Source organism: Ranitomeya variabilis, chromosome 1 (genome assembly GCF_051348905.1).
Source record: "Ranitomeya variabilis isolate aRanVar5 chromosome 1, aRanVar5.hap1, whole genome shotgun sequence".
Classification (NCBI taxonomy): Eukaryota; Metazoa; Chordata; class Amphibia; order Anura; family Dendrobatidae; genus Ranitomeya; species Ranitomeya variabilis.
The window spans coordinates 978,063,887-978,082,903 of NC_135232.1; the positions used below are offsets into that span (position 1 = coordinate 978,063,887).

The 19,017-nt window shown below is 42.7% G+C and overlaps 1 protein-coding gene across 1 annotated transcript in view; it reads right to left on the bottom strand.

Moving 5' to 3' along the window:
* The window catches only part of CTSO (cathepsin O), a 58,326-nt gene that overhangs the window by 23,155 nt on the left and 16,154 nt on the right, over positions 1–19,017 (bottom strand). The window contains exons 4-6 of the mRNA XM_077279397.1: positions 6,378–6,545; positions 4,996–5,117; positions 2,530–2,693 (exon numbers count right to left, since the gene is read on the bottom strand). Coding sequence (XP_077135512.1) covers positions 2,530–2,693; positions 4,996–5,117; positions 6,378–6,545 — 454 coding nt within the window. The remainder of the gene's footprint in view (positions 1–2,529; positions 2,694–4,995; positions 5,118–6,377; positions 6,546–19,017) is intronic.

Genomic DNA, 19,017 nt, shown 5'->3' on the forward strand with positions numbered 1-19,017 from the left:
AATCCCATCTCCACTATGCATGCTGAGACACCCGTGGATCACCCGCGGAGACGGACATGCGGCACATCTTTCCAGACCGCAGCATGTCTTTATCTTGCGGAGACGCTCTGCCTCTGAAAGATAAATGTCATCAGTCCAAAGTATTGGATGCGGTGATTCCATGCGGTTCAATGAGCACATGCGGAATCACCGGTGTTCAAATGCCATCAGTGCATTCGACGGAGCGGACATGCGCTGCATCCAAATAACTGCCAAACACTTAACATCTGCACATACCCTTATAGTCCAACGAATATGGTATACACAGACAAATATGATACACCTTATCTGCTGACCCATATACACAAACCCCTATGATAAAAGGAGTTGTCCATGACTTTTATACTTATGGCCTCTCTATAGGAGAGGATAATGTGGGGAAGGGAGAAGGTGGGGAAGGGAGAAGGTGGGAAATATATGTGAATTAAAGTATAGTTTTTTTTAATAATTACTCTAATTGATCAATAAAATAGGTTACTAATATCTATTTCTTATGAGCGGCTTACTCAAAATTGCCGCATTCTTCCAACAAAATTCTTGGTACTGTAATACAGAGAACAATAAAATTCTAGTCAATCTGTATACAGAGGGCTGTGATATATAACATTTGGGTTGTGCCCTCATTAAAATAATGGCCGACGCTGTGATTTCATACTATCGAGTTCGCTCCAGGCTGTGCGAGCAGAATCTCCACTAAAACATCCAAGTGGTTCACTGCTCAATGACATCGCGCACCTATGACAGACTACACCACCAACTCAGTGACATCTTAGTTTGCATACTGTTATTATCAGTAGGAGCTGCGTTAATATATCTCAGCACGCGCTTTTACTTACCAGTGCATTGCCACGTAGGACGCTGTTCTCCTTCAGTCTCTGACAGTTAGCAGAATTACCTTTGGTGATTGCACTGTCGCCTGTGACAGGAGCTGCACTTTCACCTTATTTTATGCCCTCCTATCTATAAGTATGGAAGCCTAGATCTCATGTACCGCGCTCATGAATACGCTCATGCTGCTGCTGATAATACCAGCTGAGCAGTTAGGCTACTTTCACACATCAGGTTTTCGCTGTCAGGCACAATCTGGCTAATTTTGAAATAAACGGATCCGTCAAATTTTGCCACCGGATCCGTTTTTTTCTCATAAGCTTGTATTAGCGCCGGCTGGCTTAACGTTTCATCCGTTTTTTGCCGGATCCTTCGAAAATCGGATTTCCGGCGGCCGGAGAAAAACAGGTGAAATGCTGAATCCGGCAACCGATTCAGTTTTTTTTTTTTTTGCCCCGTGGCAGCATATATATATATATATATATATATATATCTCTCTCCCCATTTCCCCAGCCCAGCTAGTGCCCAGACATCTGTTAGGCGGATCCAGAAAAATAAAAAAACAGATCCGTCACATCAGTTTTTCACAATTTGCAACGGATCCTATTTTTATTTTTTTTAAAGTAGCCGGATTCAGCCTGACGGCGAAAACCTGATGTGTGAAAGTAGCCTTAATATGGCAGAGCGGAGTTATAAATGTCATAATGCTCACATGCTAACTACAGTAGTATATTAATGCAAAATGGTTGTCTAGTAATATATAGAAGTACTGATTTCTGTTAATTGACCCATACACATAGACTTCCATACATCCACATCCCTTTACAGTTCGCTAAAATTAATAATTTTTAGTTAGCAAAGCTACTAATCCTGGAATTATCAGCTCTTGTTATTAGAATTCAATTATTTGGCTGGCTATGTACCCCATTTTTATGCTTTACATAGCTAATTTATATTAGCGGGACATTGGCTAAGACTATATACAGATTTTTGAAATGCTTATGTATGCATTGTTACGCCTGTCTTCTTTTCCCATTTCCTGTTTTACAGGGAATTACTTACCCTTCCCCCTTACACACTTTCCCTCCCCTTTTCCCTCTCCCTTATAAAAATTTATAAAACCAATAAAAATTATTGGAAAAAAAAAAGATTATATACAGATTGACTAGAATTGTATTGTCCTCTGTATTACAATACAGAGAATTCTGTTGGAAGAATGCGGGAATTTTGAGTAAGCCGCTCATAAATAGATAGCTCCAATTTATAAATATTAGTAACCTATTTTATTGATCCATTTAAAAAATTAGTTAATAAAAGCTATATTTTAATTCACATTTTTTCTCCATGTTCCCCCTTCCCCACATTATATGATCTCCACAAGCGGTGTCCACTTATGTGAATTGTAACTTTTCTTTTGCCATAGTCTATTAACCTTTACTCTCTATTGAATAGCCAGTATCAGATTGGTGGGTATAAGCCATCAATACCAAAGTCCTGGACAGCACCTTTAAACCATCGGTGTTCAGTATAGTAATACTAGCAGAAAGCACAACCAGAGGCATTATATAACAGCCATCAGAACTAGGAAACACTTCTTCTTGGGTGTGAGTCTAGATATTACTTTAGGCAAGTGACAATAAACCAGACGTGTGTCCATCTTACCTGACTTATCAAAGCCAACCACTAGGACAGCATGATTGGAGTGTCCGCTGGAACAGTGATGCTGAATGATACCTCCAAGGTAATCCTGCCAGCTTACCGCATCGACTATGACAGCCAAAGGGCCAACACGTATCAACAAGCTCATCATTTCCTCTTCACAGTTACTGAAGAAATATATGCCAATGATTAAGAAAATATAGGACAACTGACTGAACAGCAATCTAGTCTGAACTGGTGCATAACCAAAAAAGACTTATATAGCAAATAGATCAATGGCTGCACTCAATTTTACTGTACTAAAGCAAAGAAATGTGCGATACATGAAATGTGAATAGTATACTGGCTTGTGAAATCTATGAAAAAACACATGAGATGCTTAGCACAAGATTTGGCCAAAAATTGTGAGCCCATCCACCAAACGTCAAGGTAATCTCAGATCGGATGGGTACCTGACCTCTCTGCCTAGTGTGAACACTTACCTCTGGCTAATAACATGGTAAAGCCTGCATTTATAGGAAGGTCAGAACCAACTGTGTTTGGATGTAATTAAAATTACAGCATGGTGAAGGGCGGGGTGTTCAAGTCAGAAAAAATAGTACATAGTAAATATAGGAAAACTGACTGAACAGCAATCTAGTCTGAACTGGTGCATAACCAAAAAAAGACTTACATAGCAAATAGATACCCATCCAATCTAAGATTACCTTGACGTTTCGTGGATGGGCTCACAATTTTTGGCCAAATCTTGTGCTAAGCATCTCATGTGTTTTTTCATAGATTTCACAAGCCATTATGCTATTCACATTTCATGTATTGCACATTTCTTAGCTTTAGTACAGTAAAATTGAGTGCAGCCATTTATCTATTTGCAATGATTAAGAAAAAGCATTTTACTCATGGAGGATATTAAGATATTTAGGTCTAAGTCAAGCACTGGAAATATGTTATATTGCACAAACACACTTCTAATCATGAAGGACAGATCTCCATCCTATTGAAAAACCACAACTGTTCTGTAAGGACATGCTGGGAGTTGGAGACCACCGATTTGGTTACGGTGACATTATATAGATAAAGGCATCAGATGATCAGGTATTAACGACTCACTTGTTCCAAGGACCATGGCTATACTATTGAACTATTGCCCACTACTATGAAAACCCCTTCTCAATGCCTATATTTTTCGCCAGTAAAATAATAACACCTATACTCATCGCCGGTGTCATTCCAGTGGCGTCGGCATGGGCTCTCCCGGGAATCATGTGACATAGATATGTCAGGCGAATCCTGCGGCCCATTCGGACATATGGCATTTATCTGGAGGGAGTGAGAGAGCAGCAGATCTCTGGAGAATCCTGACAGCACACGCAGTGCACAATGTGAGGATTCACAAGCCCACAGTCACAGAGTCAAAAGCAGCCCTGGTGTCATGTGGATTCATTCTCAGAAAAACGAAAGTTAAAGCAGTTGTCGGTTTGAAAAAAAAATTCTTGCGGAGTATTTATAAGATAAATAGATACAACTTACTAATATATTTGCATTGGGAAATGATTCCAGGTCCTGGGTCCCAGCTTCGGGTTGTGTTTAACAGTTTGCTATGACAGCATACCACTATTGCTGTGCTTCAAGGGGGTTCGCAGAAATTTAAGCAGACTGTATACAGAGACGCACTGCAAAGAATGGATACCATGCAGAATATGTTTTTCACAATGGGCTCCCATTGTGGTCCGATGCCTGGCATCTCTCCTGGCTGCGGCCAGTGTTGAGCACATATCTCCTTAGTGTATGTGCCACATTGGGCACTGGTGCAGTGTGCACTTAGCCTAACAATGCAAATAGGAAAAAAGAGAGTGTCCTTATATGTTTTGTGTTAAAATACAAGAAGGAAAGGAGCATTGACCCCGACTAAACCAACTGTTTAGATTTGGAATCTTTAGAGGTAAAGGGAATAAAAACAAATGATCTCTGTCCTTTTAAACTTTTCTTTCTACTCATAGAACTTCCATTCAGCGTGAGACGGAGTGAGACAGAACTTGAGCAGGTCAGTTTCTGATGACACATTGCCTTTAATGGACCAGGAGATGATCAAAGCATTTAGATGTTGTTTATTGAATGCAGTAGCCGACTGTCAGGAGACTCTGAAGAACACAAAGCCATCAGACGATTTCTGACTTGTCTTTTACATGAGACAACCAAGTTAAAGGAATTGTCTGTGCTTAGGTATTTGATGATCTGCCTACAGAATAGGTCACCAGTAGCAGATCAATGGAGGTCCAACACCCGGCACTTACCACAATCAGCTGCAGCACAACTTCTGGAGCTGTGCATCAGAAGCAAAAAATGGCTGATCGGTGGAGGTGCCGGGTGTCGGACCCCCACCGATCTCACATTCATATCTCAATACATTGTGACCAGACATCCCCTTTGGTGTAAATCAGATTTCCAAAGTAGACAAATAACATTTACCTGAAATCATAAGCTTTATATCCCTTTATAGAAACACCATTTTCTGTTAAAGGAAAATAATGACAAATTCCAGTTCTTGCTTTAAAGGGGTATTTAGAAGACTCCACAAGCTTTGTATGCGACTGAAAAAACAAATAAAAACGTTGTTTAAAGTTTTCATTTAAAATTTGTTTTCCAAAATAAAACAAACCATCAGCAATGCAACTTTACGTTTCAGAACCCCTCCCCGCTGTGGCCAATTTTCATTTTTGCACTTGTTCTTCCAAGACTCAAAGTTTTTATTTTTCTGACGAAATAGCTGTAAGGCTTACTTTTTGCTGAATAGGCTGCAGTTTTGAAGGACACCATTCATTTACCATATACTGCACTGAAAAATGAGAAAAAAAATTCCAGCTGTAGTGAAAAGGCGAAACCCTCTCGCAATTTCAAGTTTTTGTGTGATATTTTTATGCTGTACATTGTGTGGTAAAAATGACCCGACAACATGATTCTTCAGATCACCAAACTTGTATAGTTTGTTTTTTATTTTAATGGTGAAAAAAAGGAAAATTTTGAAATTTGTATTAAAAATATATAATAATAGTTTGTCATTTTCTGGAAACTATAACTATTTGATTTTTCTGCCAATTGAGCTTTGTGAGGGAGTTTTTTGTGTTGCTAGCCAACTTTCTTTTTAGGGTACATACAGTGATTTGACCAATTTTTTAATGAAATTCTTGGTGGGAAATGCCACAATCTAAATAATGGCAATTCTGACGTTCCATTCTTTTTGCTTTACGGAGTATACCCATGGGTTAAATTTAACATTTTAATAGATCGGATTTTTACTACTGCGGTAATCCTATATATATATATATATATATATATATATATATATATATATATATATATATATATATATATATATATATATATATATATATATATATATATATATATATATATCTTCTTTTTTCAATGCTTTTGTTTTTTTCTAAATTTTTGTCCCATTGGAGGACTTGAACCTGTGATTGATTGTTCTATATATTGAAATAACACTGTATTGGTCTCTTATAAAGCTCAGACACAGGGTGACCTTTAGTATGCCATGGCAACTCTCAGCACTACATGATCGCGTGATCGAAACGCCATGTCCCGAGGGCCACATGAAAAAATGCCACAGAGATTGACAGCAGGTATTAACAGCATAATTAGGAGTCCAGTTGCACTCGCTGTCATTACATGCAAATGTTGGTAATGGAGCAGGCCCAGCTCCTGAGTCCGCTCCATGACCTAGAGGTACATCATGTAGCAGGAAGAAATTAATATTCGTAGTTAAAGTACAGCAACGTAACAACATGACCCCGATGTCTAAAATAAATCTGCACATAACATGTGATTACCTGATACAGCCATTTCAAAGCACTGTCTGTGGATCCCCCATCGCAGCCTCTATCCAAGTATGAACAGTCAATGACCTGCTGTACACTGAGGTCCTGCAGCGAGTGTCCGCTGATAGCGTAGGCAGACTCCACAGCACCGACTACACTGAAGGCCCAACAGGCACCACACTGAGAATAAGCAGAAAGCAGAATAGTAGGAGGTTAGAATTATTCCCACATAATATACTTTACTGGCCTAAGCAAATGCTGATAACTGTGTGAAATATCACAAAATGATGGGTTTTATTATGCTACTTAAATAGCGCCATCATATTCCACAGAACTTCACAAATATTGTAATCATTGTCCCCATTGGGGCTCACAATCTACATTCACTATCAGTATGTCTTTGGATTGTGGGAGGAAACCAGAGAACCCGGAAGAAACCCACACAAACCACGGGGAGAACATACAAAATCCTTGCAGGTGTTGTCCTTGGTAGGACTTGAACCAACGACTTCCGTGCTGCAAGTCTGCAGTGCTAACCACTGAGCCACCATGCTGAGTTGAATTGGTTCGCTGGGTTCCCCATTGGCTTTGGGCTGGAGCACACAGCTCTGCATGTATGTAATTTATAGAATGTGTACATCCTTACATTTAGTTCTGACTAAATACTAGTCGATGTTAATGGTAGACTTGTCTGTGTGAGAATGTAATCACCTTTGTATCATGAAAGGCAGAAGTGAACGAAATTCGCAGAAGGTAAAGGTGGACAACTGTACAGGATTATGTACCCTTAAACGTCCTCAAATATTGGTAAAGGGGATGTCCACTACATTTTACATAGTGTAAATTAGGGAGTAGGTGTAGCAATATTGGGATTTAAACATAATTTTCTATACGCTATTAAAGCAAGAGGTTAAAAACCAAACTAGAAACACAACATATAACAAAACCTGAATGCCATAAACAAGGTAGTTAATTACAGTTACTTACTAAATATTGTCACTACAGCCAAGGAGGCGTTGGGGGGAAAAAACAAAACAAAACACACACTACCCCCTAATTACACATATGCCCAAGACAGGCCTAGGAAATTACATATATATGGCTGTGTGAAAATTAAGTATCAGAAAAAAAAAAAAACAGGTAAGCAATATGCACCATAAGATTAGCAAAGGTATCTGCCAGTATAACCACTGTTAAATCAGGGAAAGCGAAATACACCCTGCATTAAATGCACTGAAGAGGAATTTTATATAATAGATGCAAATGGTTCAGAAAAACACAGATCCACCATGGATCTATTATATGCAGCTCCTAGAATGCCAGAGGTGGTATAATTCCCCACATTCCCATTCCATGTGATTCCTTTCAAATAATCATTTACATAGAAATACATGGAACTCTCTCACCCTAGGCTTCAAATGTCTCCATGTTATCAAGCATCAACCCTGTCTAAGGCCCATCAGGGCTATTACGTCCAGACACCGCCCGCGTAATTTCGCTCATTGCGGCACATGCGCAATCGTTCCCAAGGTGTATACACCCACATTATGTGTGGAGATGGTGACGTATCTGTTACTTCCTCCAACTGGAGCGCATATTCCCACTCTGTTGCACCACATAGTAAAAAGGGGAGGACTGCAGCCCAGAGCTCCCATAAACCCCAAGTAGCAGAGAATTTAATATTGATCAAAATTAAGAAGCCATCATTTGGTATAAAAGGTAACATCGTGTGTCACTAACAACAAAAGTTGTTTATACCCATGAGATTATTATGATCTATTAAATGCTAACACAACACCTTGGTGTAAAAAAAAAAAAGAAGAGGAGGGGCTCATTAGAGCTCCCACTAAATAATTGTTGCCAGTTCCCACGAGGGAGACATCAAAAACACCTATTAGGGCAGAGTCAGACTGCTGTATAACTCGTGCGATAATCACATCGCACTGCACGGACTGGCCGGCACCTCTCCTGACCTGAGCATGATGGATTACTATGCAGCTGTCAAGCTCAGGTCAGGAGAGCAGACAGCCAGTACGAGGTTTACGATGTGATTCTCGCACGAGAAATACGGCAGTCTGTCTCTGCCCTTATATAAAAATCCTCTTCGGTGAATTTAATACAGGGTCTATTTCGCTCTCCCTGATTTAATAGTGCTTATACAGGCAGCTACCTTTGCTAATCTTATGGGGCATATCACTTACCGTACATAAGCCAAGTTTTTTAGCACATTTTTTGGGCTGAAAACTTCCCCCTCGGCTTATATTCATTGTCCCAGAAAGATGGCGGGGGAGGGGGAGCGGCAGAGCAGCGGATCACAGAAAGCGGGAACTGGCAGCTGCGGCTGTAACTGTGTCCGCTGCTAAAGAGAAATGACTATTCACTGCGCTGGCAGTGAATATTCATTTCTCTTATAGTGCGCACAGTTACAGTCGCTAGCTTCCGTCACACATCCTACTTACCTACCCTGCATGCCCTCGCTGCATCTCCTTTCGGTGCCAGTCTTCCAGCTGAGCAATCACGTGTCCCCTGCTCATTAAAGTAATGAATATTCACCCCTCTCCACTCCCATAGGCGTGGAGTGAATATTCATTACTTTAATGAGCGGGGACATATGATCGCTCGGCCGGAAGAGCTGCTGGCGCCGTAACGAGATGCAGCGAGGGCGTACAGGAAATGTAAGTAAAAAGCCGGATTACTTACCGGTAATGCTCTTTTAATGAGTCCACGACAGCACCCCACATGAGAGAGGGATCCGCCCATAGGAACAGGAGACCTACAGAATAAAAGGAGGTGGTCCCCTCTCCTCCTCAGTTTAGTTTACAGAGTATAAAAAGGGAACCGCAAAAGCTTTAGTATTAACTCATATTCAGCAACATAAATGTCTTAAACTCTATACAACCATTATTTGTGAGCTTAAAATAAAGAAACTGAGCATAATTAGGGAGGGTAGTAAATGGGTGCTGTCGTGGACTCATTAAAAGAGCATTACCGGTAAGTAATCCGGCTTTTTACCCTTCGCCACGACAGCACCCCACTTGAGAGATTTTCAGAGAGTCATTATCTGGGTGGGATTACTGTACTAAGGACAGCTCTACCAAAGGTCAGGTCAGAAGATGTAGATAGATCAAGTCTATAATGGTTGTAAAAAGTAGAAGGTGTAGACCAGGTTGCGGCCTTACATATTAAATGGATTGGTACATCTGCTTGTTCCGCCCAGGAGGAAGCCATGGCTCGTGTTGAATGTGCTTTTATACCCACTGGAGGAATCTCACCCTTTGATGTATAAGCCAAGCAGATAGCTTCTCTGATCCGAGATATGGTAGCTCTTGTGACCCCATGTCCTTTCTTGTGGCCCTGAAAGGAGACAAACAGAGCCCTACTCTGCCTCCATGTCTGCGACATTTCTATATAGGTCAGGATGGCTCTTCTGACATCTAAGGTGTGGAACTTATGTTGTTCTGGAGTTACAGGGGAATCAAAAAAAGGAAGGGAGAAAAATTTCCTGTGATCTGTGGTAGGTGGATGCCACCTTAGGGAGGTATGAGGGGTCTGGTTTTAGGACTATTCGATCTTGAAATAACTAGTAAGAAAGGTGGGTCTACTGATAGGGCCTGGATGTCGCTAACCCTTCTAGCTGAGGTTAGAGCTACCAATAGGGCTACTTTATATGTTAGGACATTTAGAGGTATGTAATCTAGTGGCTCAAATGGAGAGCCGGTTAAGGCCTCCAGTACTAGATTTAAATCCCACGGAGGTAGACGGGGAATATGGACCGGGTTACTACGTTCACAAGACTTTATAAATCTGGAGATCCACCTATTAGCTGCTATATTGCATCCATATAGGTCTCCTAATGCTGAGACCTGAACTCTTAAGGTATTTACCGATAACCCTAATTCTCGGCCTTTTTGTAAGAACTCTAGAATAGGTGTCACCGGAACTTGCTTAGTGAACAGTACTGTATAAAAATTTAAGAATTTATTCCATACCCTACTATATATTAGGGTGGTAGATCTTTTTCTACTTAGTAAAAGGGTGTTTACTAGTTCCACTGAAAACCCCCTTGAACTTAATAGTTGCCTCTCAAATTCCACGCCGTCAAGTAAAGTCCTTTCACTTGCGGTTGGAAAAAGGGGCCCGGGAACAGCAGCTCCTTGTCTGATGGAAGAATCCATGGGTCGCATAGACACATGGTCTGGACATAAGAGAACCATGGTCTCCTTGGCCAAAAGGGTGCAATGAGGATTACTCTTGCTCGTTCCCTCCTGATTTTTCTGATCACTAGTGGAATCAGAGACATCGGAGGAAAGGCGTATGCCAGTTTGAGCTTCCACGGATGGTGGAGAGAGTCCAACATGTATGGATGATCCATGAAGTTCAGGGAAGCGAACCTTTTTACTTGTCTGTTGTCTCTTGTGGCAAACAGATCTATCTGTGGTATACCCCATGTTCTTGTTATCATTCTGAATATGGTTCTGTTTAAGGTCCATTCCCCTTGGCGTAACATGTTTCGACTGAGGTAGTCTGCTTTGATGTTTTCTACACCTCTGATGTGTAGGGCTGTTAGGGATGCGAGATGAGTCTCTGCTAGCTGGAAGATGTCTGCTGCTATGGTCATCAGACTTCCTGACCGTGTACCACCTTGACGGTTCACATATGCCACTGTGGTGGAATTGTCCGAGAAAACCCTTACATGTGCTCCTTGAATCTGTGGAAGAAAATGATTTAAGGCATATTCTACCGCTCTTAACTCTTTCCAATTGGAAGAACATGTTAATTCTGCCTGGTCCCAAGTATCTTGGGCCAGACTATCCTCCATATGTGCACCCCACCCCATAGGGCTGGCGTCGGTAGTAATTATCTTAGAAGGGTCTATTATCCATGGTAGACCCTTTGAAAGGTGCTCCATATCTAGCCACCAGGATAGGGATTCTATGACATCTCTGGAAAGAGTTAGTTTACTTTCCAGATGTCCTTTTCCCTGAGCCGACAATACTTCATACTATAATTGACGGGTATGAAATTGTGCCCACGGCACAGCTGGGATACACGAGGATAATGATCCCAGTAAGGACATAGCTTTCCTTAGTGTCATGTGTGGGTTTTCCATTGCCTCTGACACTTTTGATTGTATAGTCACTCTTTTTGACAGTGGGAGGAAGCATTTCTGACTTACGGAGTCTAGCTGGAATCCTAGAAATGTTTGAATGGTTTCTGGATTCAGCCTGGACTTTTCGAAGTTGACGATCCAACCTAACTCCTGTAGGGACGAGATCGTATTAGATAATCGAATCTTACATTGAAGTATAGAATTTCCTACTACTAGAAAATCATCTAGGTAGGGTATTATCAAAGTGCCCCGATGGCGTAGATGAGCCATCACTTCTAATATCACTTTTGTGAAGATGCGGGGAGCCATAGAAAGCCCAAATGGCATTGCTACGTATTGAAAGTGACGAACCTGTCCTGCCAGGATGACTGCTACCCTTAGGTACTGCTGGTGTTCGGCATGTATGGAAAGATGATAGTAGGCATCTTTTAGGTCTATCCCGGCCATGACACATCTAGGGAACAAAAGTTTGATGGTACAACTAATGGATTCCATTTTAAAAGTATGATTACGCAAAAAGGAATTTAATTTCTTGAGATTTATGATGGTTCTGAATGAACCATCTGGTTTATTGATGAAGAATAAAGGGGAATAGAACCCTCTCCCTTCTTGATCCTGGGGAACCTCTATTAGGACTTTTTTAGATAGAAGAGGTAGGATCTCTAATTCCAGAGCCCTTTGTTGCTCCCGTCCTTTTGGTGATGTTACTACAAAAGAATCCCAAGGGATTCGATCAAACTCCAATTTTAGACCGTATTGTATAATGTCCAGTATCCATTGGCTAGATGTCATTTGTTACCATTTGGGAAAGAAAAATTTTAATCTGCCACCCACTTCATGGTCAGCGGTATTTGTTACGCTTTGGATTATAGGATCCGCTAAACAAAGCACCTTTTTGTTTTGGATCTTTTGTCTCCCATCGCTCCCTTTGCTCAAACGGTTTGTTTCTGGTAAAGGGGCGTCTTCTGAAAGCTCTCCTGTAAGATGGAAGAGATTGATTAGGGAAGCCTTTCTTCCTTTCTATTCAGGAGTTCATCCAACGTTTTCCCAAAAAGGAACTCACCCTGGCAGGGGATCGCACAAAGTTTTGCTTTTGCCTGTGCGTCCCCTTTCCAGTTTTTCAACCAGAGTGCCCCCCGGGCTGTGTTCACTAGGCCGGCTGATCTGGCTGCTAGGCGTAGTGAATCCATAGAGGCATCTGCCAGGAATGCCCTCGCTTCTTTAATTAGAGGGATTTTCGGCAACATTGACTCTCTCGAAGTTCTACCTCTAATTTGTTCCTCCAGCTGTTCCATTCACACTAGTAGTGACCTTGCAGTGAAGGTACTAGAGATAGCTGGCCTGAATGCCCCCGTGTTAGCCTCCCACGATCTTTTTAGTAAGGCTTCTGCTTTACGGTCTAACGGGTTTGTCAGGACCCCCGAATCCTCAACCGGTAAGACCGATTGTTTAGACGTGGAAGCGACTGCGGCATCAACCTTTGACCAGGAATTTAGTTCCTCATCGCTGAAGGGATAGCGTCTCTTAGAGGATGATGGTAGGAAACCTCTTATGTTTTGCTTATCCCATTCTTTTTTAATTATTTCTTTAAAATAGTGGGTATGACGGGGAAGGATCTACGTTTTTTCTGTCATAACCCCGCAAACATGATGTCTTGAGCTGATTTTTTCCCTTTCTCGTCTGGGCACCCCATTGTGCTCCTGACAGATTTTACTAAGTTGTCTACACTGCTGTTAGGTAGACAAAGCCCCCCTTCATTCTCGGATGAACTCAGCCGGGATCCAGATTCGTCCGAGGAGCTATGTACATCCTCTGATTCTGAGCTTGCTGGAGATCGGGACCTGCTTGGTTGACGGGTACTGGTGCTACTTGTATGCGCCAAACCCTGCATTTCTTCCCGGATTATGGCTCTAACATCAGACGGAGTCATTATATTCTCCTGCTGTAAGGTTAGCATGATACATTCTGAGCATAACCTTTTGGTAGAAGAATCCAGAAGGGGCTGCGTACATAAGGCACATTCCTTGTGCTTGGACTTGTGTGTCCTTTTCTTAGTCTAGAGGAAGGGGATACAGGAGGAACATATATCAGCATATAGGAAGAGACTCTATTAAAAACTCACCCAGTGAAGCTGACAGGTACCGGTTCTGGAGGCGGATTTTTTGGCAATTGATCCTTCTGTTTGGTGGTAGATCTCTTTTCTGGAGGTCGACCACCACTTTTAGTGCTGCTCCTAGCGCTTCTCTCCTTGCTGGGAGAACGCTGCTCTGCTGCAGGCAGGTGTGCTTCGTCGGCCGGTGAAGCCATCTCATACACACCGGTCCAATGTCAGCGCCGCTTTTTTAAAACTGGCGCCGAATCTCCTGCCTCCCCGGACCCAACCCGGAAGTGCTCCGGGGACTTCCGGGTTAGACGCGCCGCTCTCTGCACCATGCGGCTGTGGAAATTAAGCCGGCCGCTGTAGCGCGCGCGTCCTCATGGATCCGGGCGGACCAGCGGTGACCGGACCCGGACAATGGATGGCTGGCCAGACGAGGGGGGAGGCTGCAAGCAGGGGCTCCCCCGCCGCTGCTTCTGGAACCGCAGCCCCTGCCGTTCCCACAGAACCGACGCAAGCGGGTGCATGGCCCAGGAATTATCTTGGACTGCAGGTACTTCGGATTCCTATAGGAACAGGAAACCTAAACTGAGGAGGAGAGGGGACCGCCTCCTTTTATTCTGTAGGTTTCCTGTTCCTATGGGCGGATCCTTCTCTCATGTGGGGTGCTGTCGTGGCGAAGGGTAAAATGTGGTTTATATTTTAATAGGAGCCATGAATACAAGGAAAGATCTTTGAACAAATTATTAAAAAACATGTAAGTAAGTACCTGAATAAGAATGAAATGATTAACCAGAGTCTGCACGGGTTTGTAACTAATAAGTCATGTCAGACTAACTTAATTTCCTTCTATGACAGAATCACTGACTGGGTGGATTAGGGAAATGCTGTAGATATAGTATATCTTGACTTTGGCAAAGCATTTGACAAAGTATCTCACACCATCCTTATTGAAAAAATGACTAAGTATGGAATGGACAAGGAAACTCTTAGGTGGATTCATAACTGGCTTAGTGATTGGACCCAAAGAGTGGTCGTAAATGGCTGCACATCCAGTTGGAAGAATGTCTCAAGTGGGGTACCACAGGGTTCTGTCCTGGGCCCTGTATTGTGTTCAACATCTTTATCAATGATTTAGATGAAGGAATTGAGGGTAAACTTATAAATTTGCTGATGACACAAAGCTAGGAGGAATAGCTAATACTAGAGAAGAGAGAGAGGATTCAAAAAGATATAAATATGCTGGAGCAGTGGGCAGCAACTAACAGAATGGTTTTAACAAGGAAAAATGCAAAGTACTACATCTGGACAATAAAAATGAAAAAAGGATATACAGAATGGGAGGAATAGGGCTAAGCAACAGCACACGTGAAAAAGACTTGGGTATACTAACAGATCACAGACTGAACATGAGAATCAACAGTGTGATGCAGCAGCAAAAAAGGCAAATGCAATTCTTGGATGTATTAACAGAAGCATTCAGTCTAGATCACGTGAAGTCATTATTACCCTCTACTCCTCTTTCGTCAGACCTCATCTGGAATACTGTGCCCAGTTTTGGGCACCACATTTTAAAAAAAGACATCAACAAACTGGAGCAAGTTCAGAGAAGAGCGACCAGAATGGTGACCGGTCTGCAAACCATGTCCTATGAGGAACGGCTACAGGATTTAGCTGTTGTGAATTAGACTTTTTGGCTCCCTCTTGTGGTTACTAGTGATATGACTCTGGGATTTCCTTCCCTCAGTTTGCACCCACCTGGGTCGTTAGTCCAGGGGTGTTGTTATATAAACCTCCTGGATCCTTAGTCCAGTGCCTGGCATCGTTGTAATCAGATCCTTTTTGTTTGCTCCTATCTGCTGGTCCTGGTTCGTGCAAAATTAAGCTAAGTCCTGCTTCTTTGTTTTTTCAGTTATTTGCTTGCTCTCATTTTTGTCCAGCTTGTACTAAATGTGATTCCTGACCTTGCTGGAAGCTCTAGGGGGCTGGTGTTCTCCCCCCGGGCCGTTAGACGGTTCGGGGGTTCTTGAATTTCCAGCGTGGATATTTTTGATAGGGTTTTTGCTGACCATATAAGTTATCTTACTATATTCTGCTATTAGCTAGTGGGCCTCTCTTTGCTAAATACCTAGCTCATTCTTACGTTTGTCTTTTCCTCTTACCTCACCGTTATTATTTGTTGGGGGCTTGTATCCAACTTTTGGGGTCTTTTCTCTGGAGGCAAGAAAGGTCTTTCCTTTCCCTTCTAGGGTTAGTTAGTTCTCCGGCTGGCGCGAGACGTCTAGAATCAACGTAGGCACGTTCCCCGGCTGCTGTTATTTGTGGTGCTAGGATTAGATATATGGTCAGCCCAGTTACCACTGCCCTATGAGCTGGTTTTTGTGTTTGCAGACTTAGTAACTATTTCTGAGACCCTCTGCCATTGGGGTCATAACAGTATGCCAGGCCAACATTGAATGTTTAATGCATTGCAGAAGTGGGATAATAAGAAAGGAAATTCTGAGTTTTTGTTTTTTGTTCTTTCCTCTCTTCCTCCCCTTTACCTTTGAGTGGCTTGTGCTTGCTGCAGACATGAATGTCCAGACCTTGGATTACAAGTGTAGACCAGCTTGCTGCTCGTGTGCAGGGCATACAAGATTTTGTTCCCAGAAGTCCTATGTCTGAACCTAAAATACCTATTCCTGAACTGTTTTCTGGAGACCGATTTAGGTTTAGGAATTTCAGGAATAATTGTAAATTGTTTCTTTCTCTGAGACCCCGTTCATCTGGAGATTCAGCTCAGCAAGTTAAAATTGTTATCTCTTTTTTACGGGGCGACCCTCAGGATTGGGCTTTCTCGCTAGCGCCAGAAGATCCGGCATTGGCAAATATTGATGCGTTTTTTCTGGCGCTCGGATTGCTTTACGAGGAACCCAATCTTGAAGTTCAGGCAGAAAAAGCCTTGCTGGCTATTTCTCAGGGTCAGGATGAAGCTGAAGTGTATTGCCAAAAATTTCGGAAATGGTCCGTGCTTACTCAGTGGAATGAGTGTGCTCTGGCCGCAAATTTCAGAAATGGCCTTTCTGAAGCCATTAAGAATGTGATGGTGGGTTTCCCCATTCCTACAAGTCTGAATGATTCCATGGCGCTGGCTATTCAAATTGATCAGCGTTTGCGGGAGCGCAAAACCGCTAATCCTCTGGTGGTGTTGTCTGAACAAACACCTGATTTAATGCAATGTGATAGAATTCTGACTAGAAATGAGCGGAAAAATCATAGACGTCAGAATGGGTTGTGTTTTTACTGTGGTGATTCTACACATGTTATATCAGCATGCTCTAAACGCCTAACAAGGGTTGTTAGTCCTGTCGCCATTGGTAATTTGCAACCTAAATTTATTTTGTCTGTGACTTTAATTTGCTCATTGTCTTCTTACCCTGTTATGGAGTTTGTGGATTCAGGTGCTGCCCTGAGTCTTATGGATCTGTCATTTGCCAAGCGCTGTGGTTTTGTTCTTGAACCGTTGGTAAATCCTATTCTTCTTAGAGGTATTGATGCTACGCCATTGGCGGAAAATAAACCGCAGTTTTGGACGCAGGTAACCATGTGCATGACTCCTGAACATCGGGAGGTGATTCGTTTTCTTGTTCTGCATAAGATGCATGATTTGGTCGTTTTGGGTCTGCCATGGTTACAGACCCACAATCCAGTCTTGGATTGGAAGGCAATGTCTGTGTCTAGTTGGGGCTGTCGGGGAATTCATGCTGATTCCCCGCCGGTGTCTATTGCTTCCTCTACTCCTTCGGAAGTTCCTGAGTATTTGTCTGATTATCAGGATGTATTCAGCGAGTCCAGATCCAGTGCTCTGCCTCCTCATAGGAACTGTGACTGCGCCATAGATTTGATTCCAGGTAGTAAATTTCCTAAGGGAAGGTTATTTAATCTGTCTGTACCTGAGCATGCCGCAATGCGTTCGTATATTAAGGAGTCTCTGGAGAAGGGGCATATCCGTCCATCCTCTTCCCCTCTTGGTGCGGGATTCTTTTTTGTGGCCAAGAAGGACGGATCTTTGAGACCTTGTATTGACTATCGGCTTCTGAATAAAATCACTGTTAAATTTCAGTATCCTTTGCCTCTGTTGTCGGACTTGTTTGCCCGGATTAAGGGTGCCAAGTGGTTCACCAAGATAGATCTACGTGGTGCGTACAACCTTGTGCACATTAAGCAAGGAGATGAATGGAAGACTGCATTTAATACGCCCGAAGGTCATTTTGAGTACTTGGTGATGCCTTTTGGGCTCTCTAATGCTCCCTCAGTGTTTCAGTCCTTTATGCATGATATTTTCCGGAAGTATCTGGATAAATTTATGATTGTTTATTTGGATGATATTCTGGTTTTCTCTGAAGATTGGGACTCACATGTGGAGCAGGTCAGGATGGTGTTTCAGGTTTTGCGTGAGAATGCTTTGTTTGTTAAGGGCTCAAAGTGTCTCTTTGGAGTACAGAAGGTTCCCTTTTTGGGGTTTATTTTTTCCCCTTCTGCTGTGGAGATGGACCCAGTCAAGGTCCGAGCTATTCATGATTGGACTCAACCCACATCAGTTAAGAGTCTTCAGAAGTTCTTGGGCTTTGCTAACTTCTACCGTCGTTTTATCGCTAATTTTTCTAGCATTGTTAAACCTTTGACGGATATGACCAAGAAAGGTTCTGATGTTGCTAACTGGGCTCCTGCAGCCGTGGAGGCGTTCCAAGAGTTGAAGCGCCGGTTTACTTCGGCGCCTGTTTTGTGCTAGCCTGATGTCTCACTTCCCTTTCAGGTCGAAGTGGATGCTTCTGAGATTGGGGCAGGGGCCGTTTTGTCACAGAGAGGCCCTGGTTGCTCGGTAATGAGACCATGTGCTTTCTTCTCTAGGAAATTTTCGCCTGCTGAGCGGAATTATGATGTTGGCAATCGGGAGTTGCTGGCCATGAAGTGGGCATTTGAGGAGTGGCGTCATTGGCTCGAGGGTGCTAAGCATCGTGTGGTGGTCTTGACTGATCACAAAAATTTGATGTATCTCGAGTCTGCTAAACGCCTGAATCCTAGACAGGCCCGCTGGTCATTGTTTTTCTCCCGTTTTGACTTTGTGGTCTCGTATTTACCAGGTTCAAAGAATGTGAAGGCGGATGCTCTTTCAAGGAGCTTTGTGCCTGACTCTCCTGGAGTCGCAGAACTAGTTGGTATTCTTAAAGAGGGAGTTATCTTGTCAGCCATTTCTCCTGATTTGCGACGCGTGTTGCAGAGATTTCAGGCTGGTAGACCTGACTCTTGTCCACCTGACAGACTGTTTGTTCCTGATAAGTGGACCAGCAGAGTCATTTCCGAGGTTCATTCCTCGGTGTTGGCAGGTCATCCGGGAATTTTTGGCACCAGAGATCTGGTGGCTAGGTCCTTTTGGTGGCCTTCCTTGTCACGGGATGTGCGGT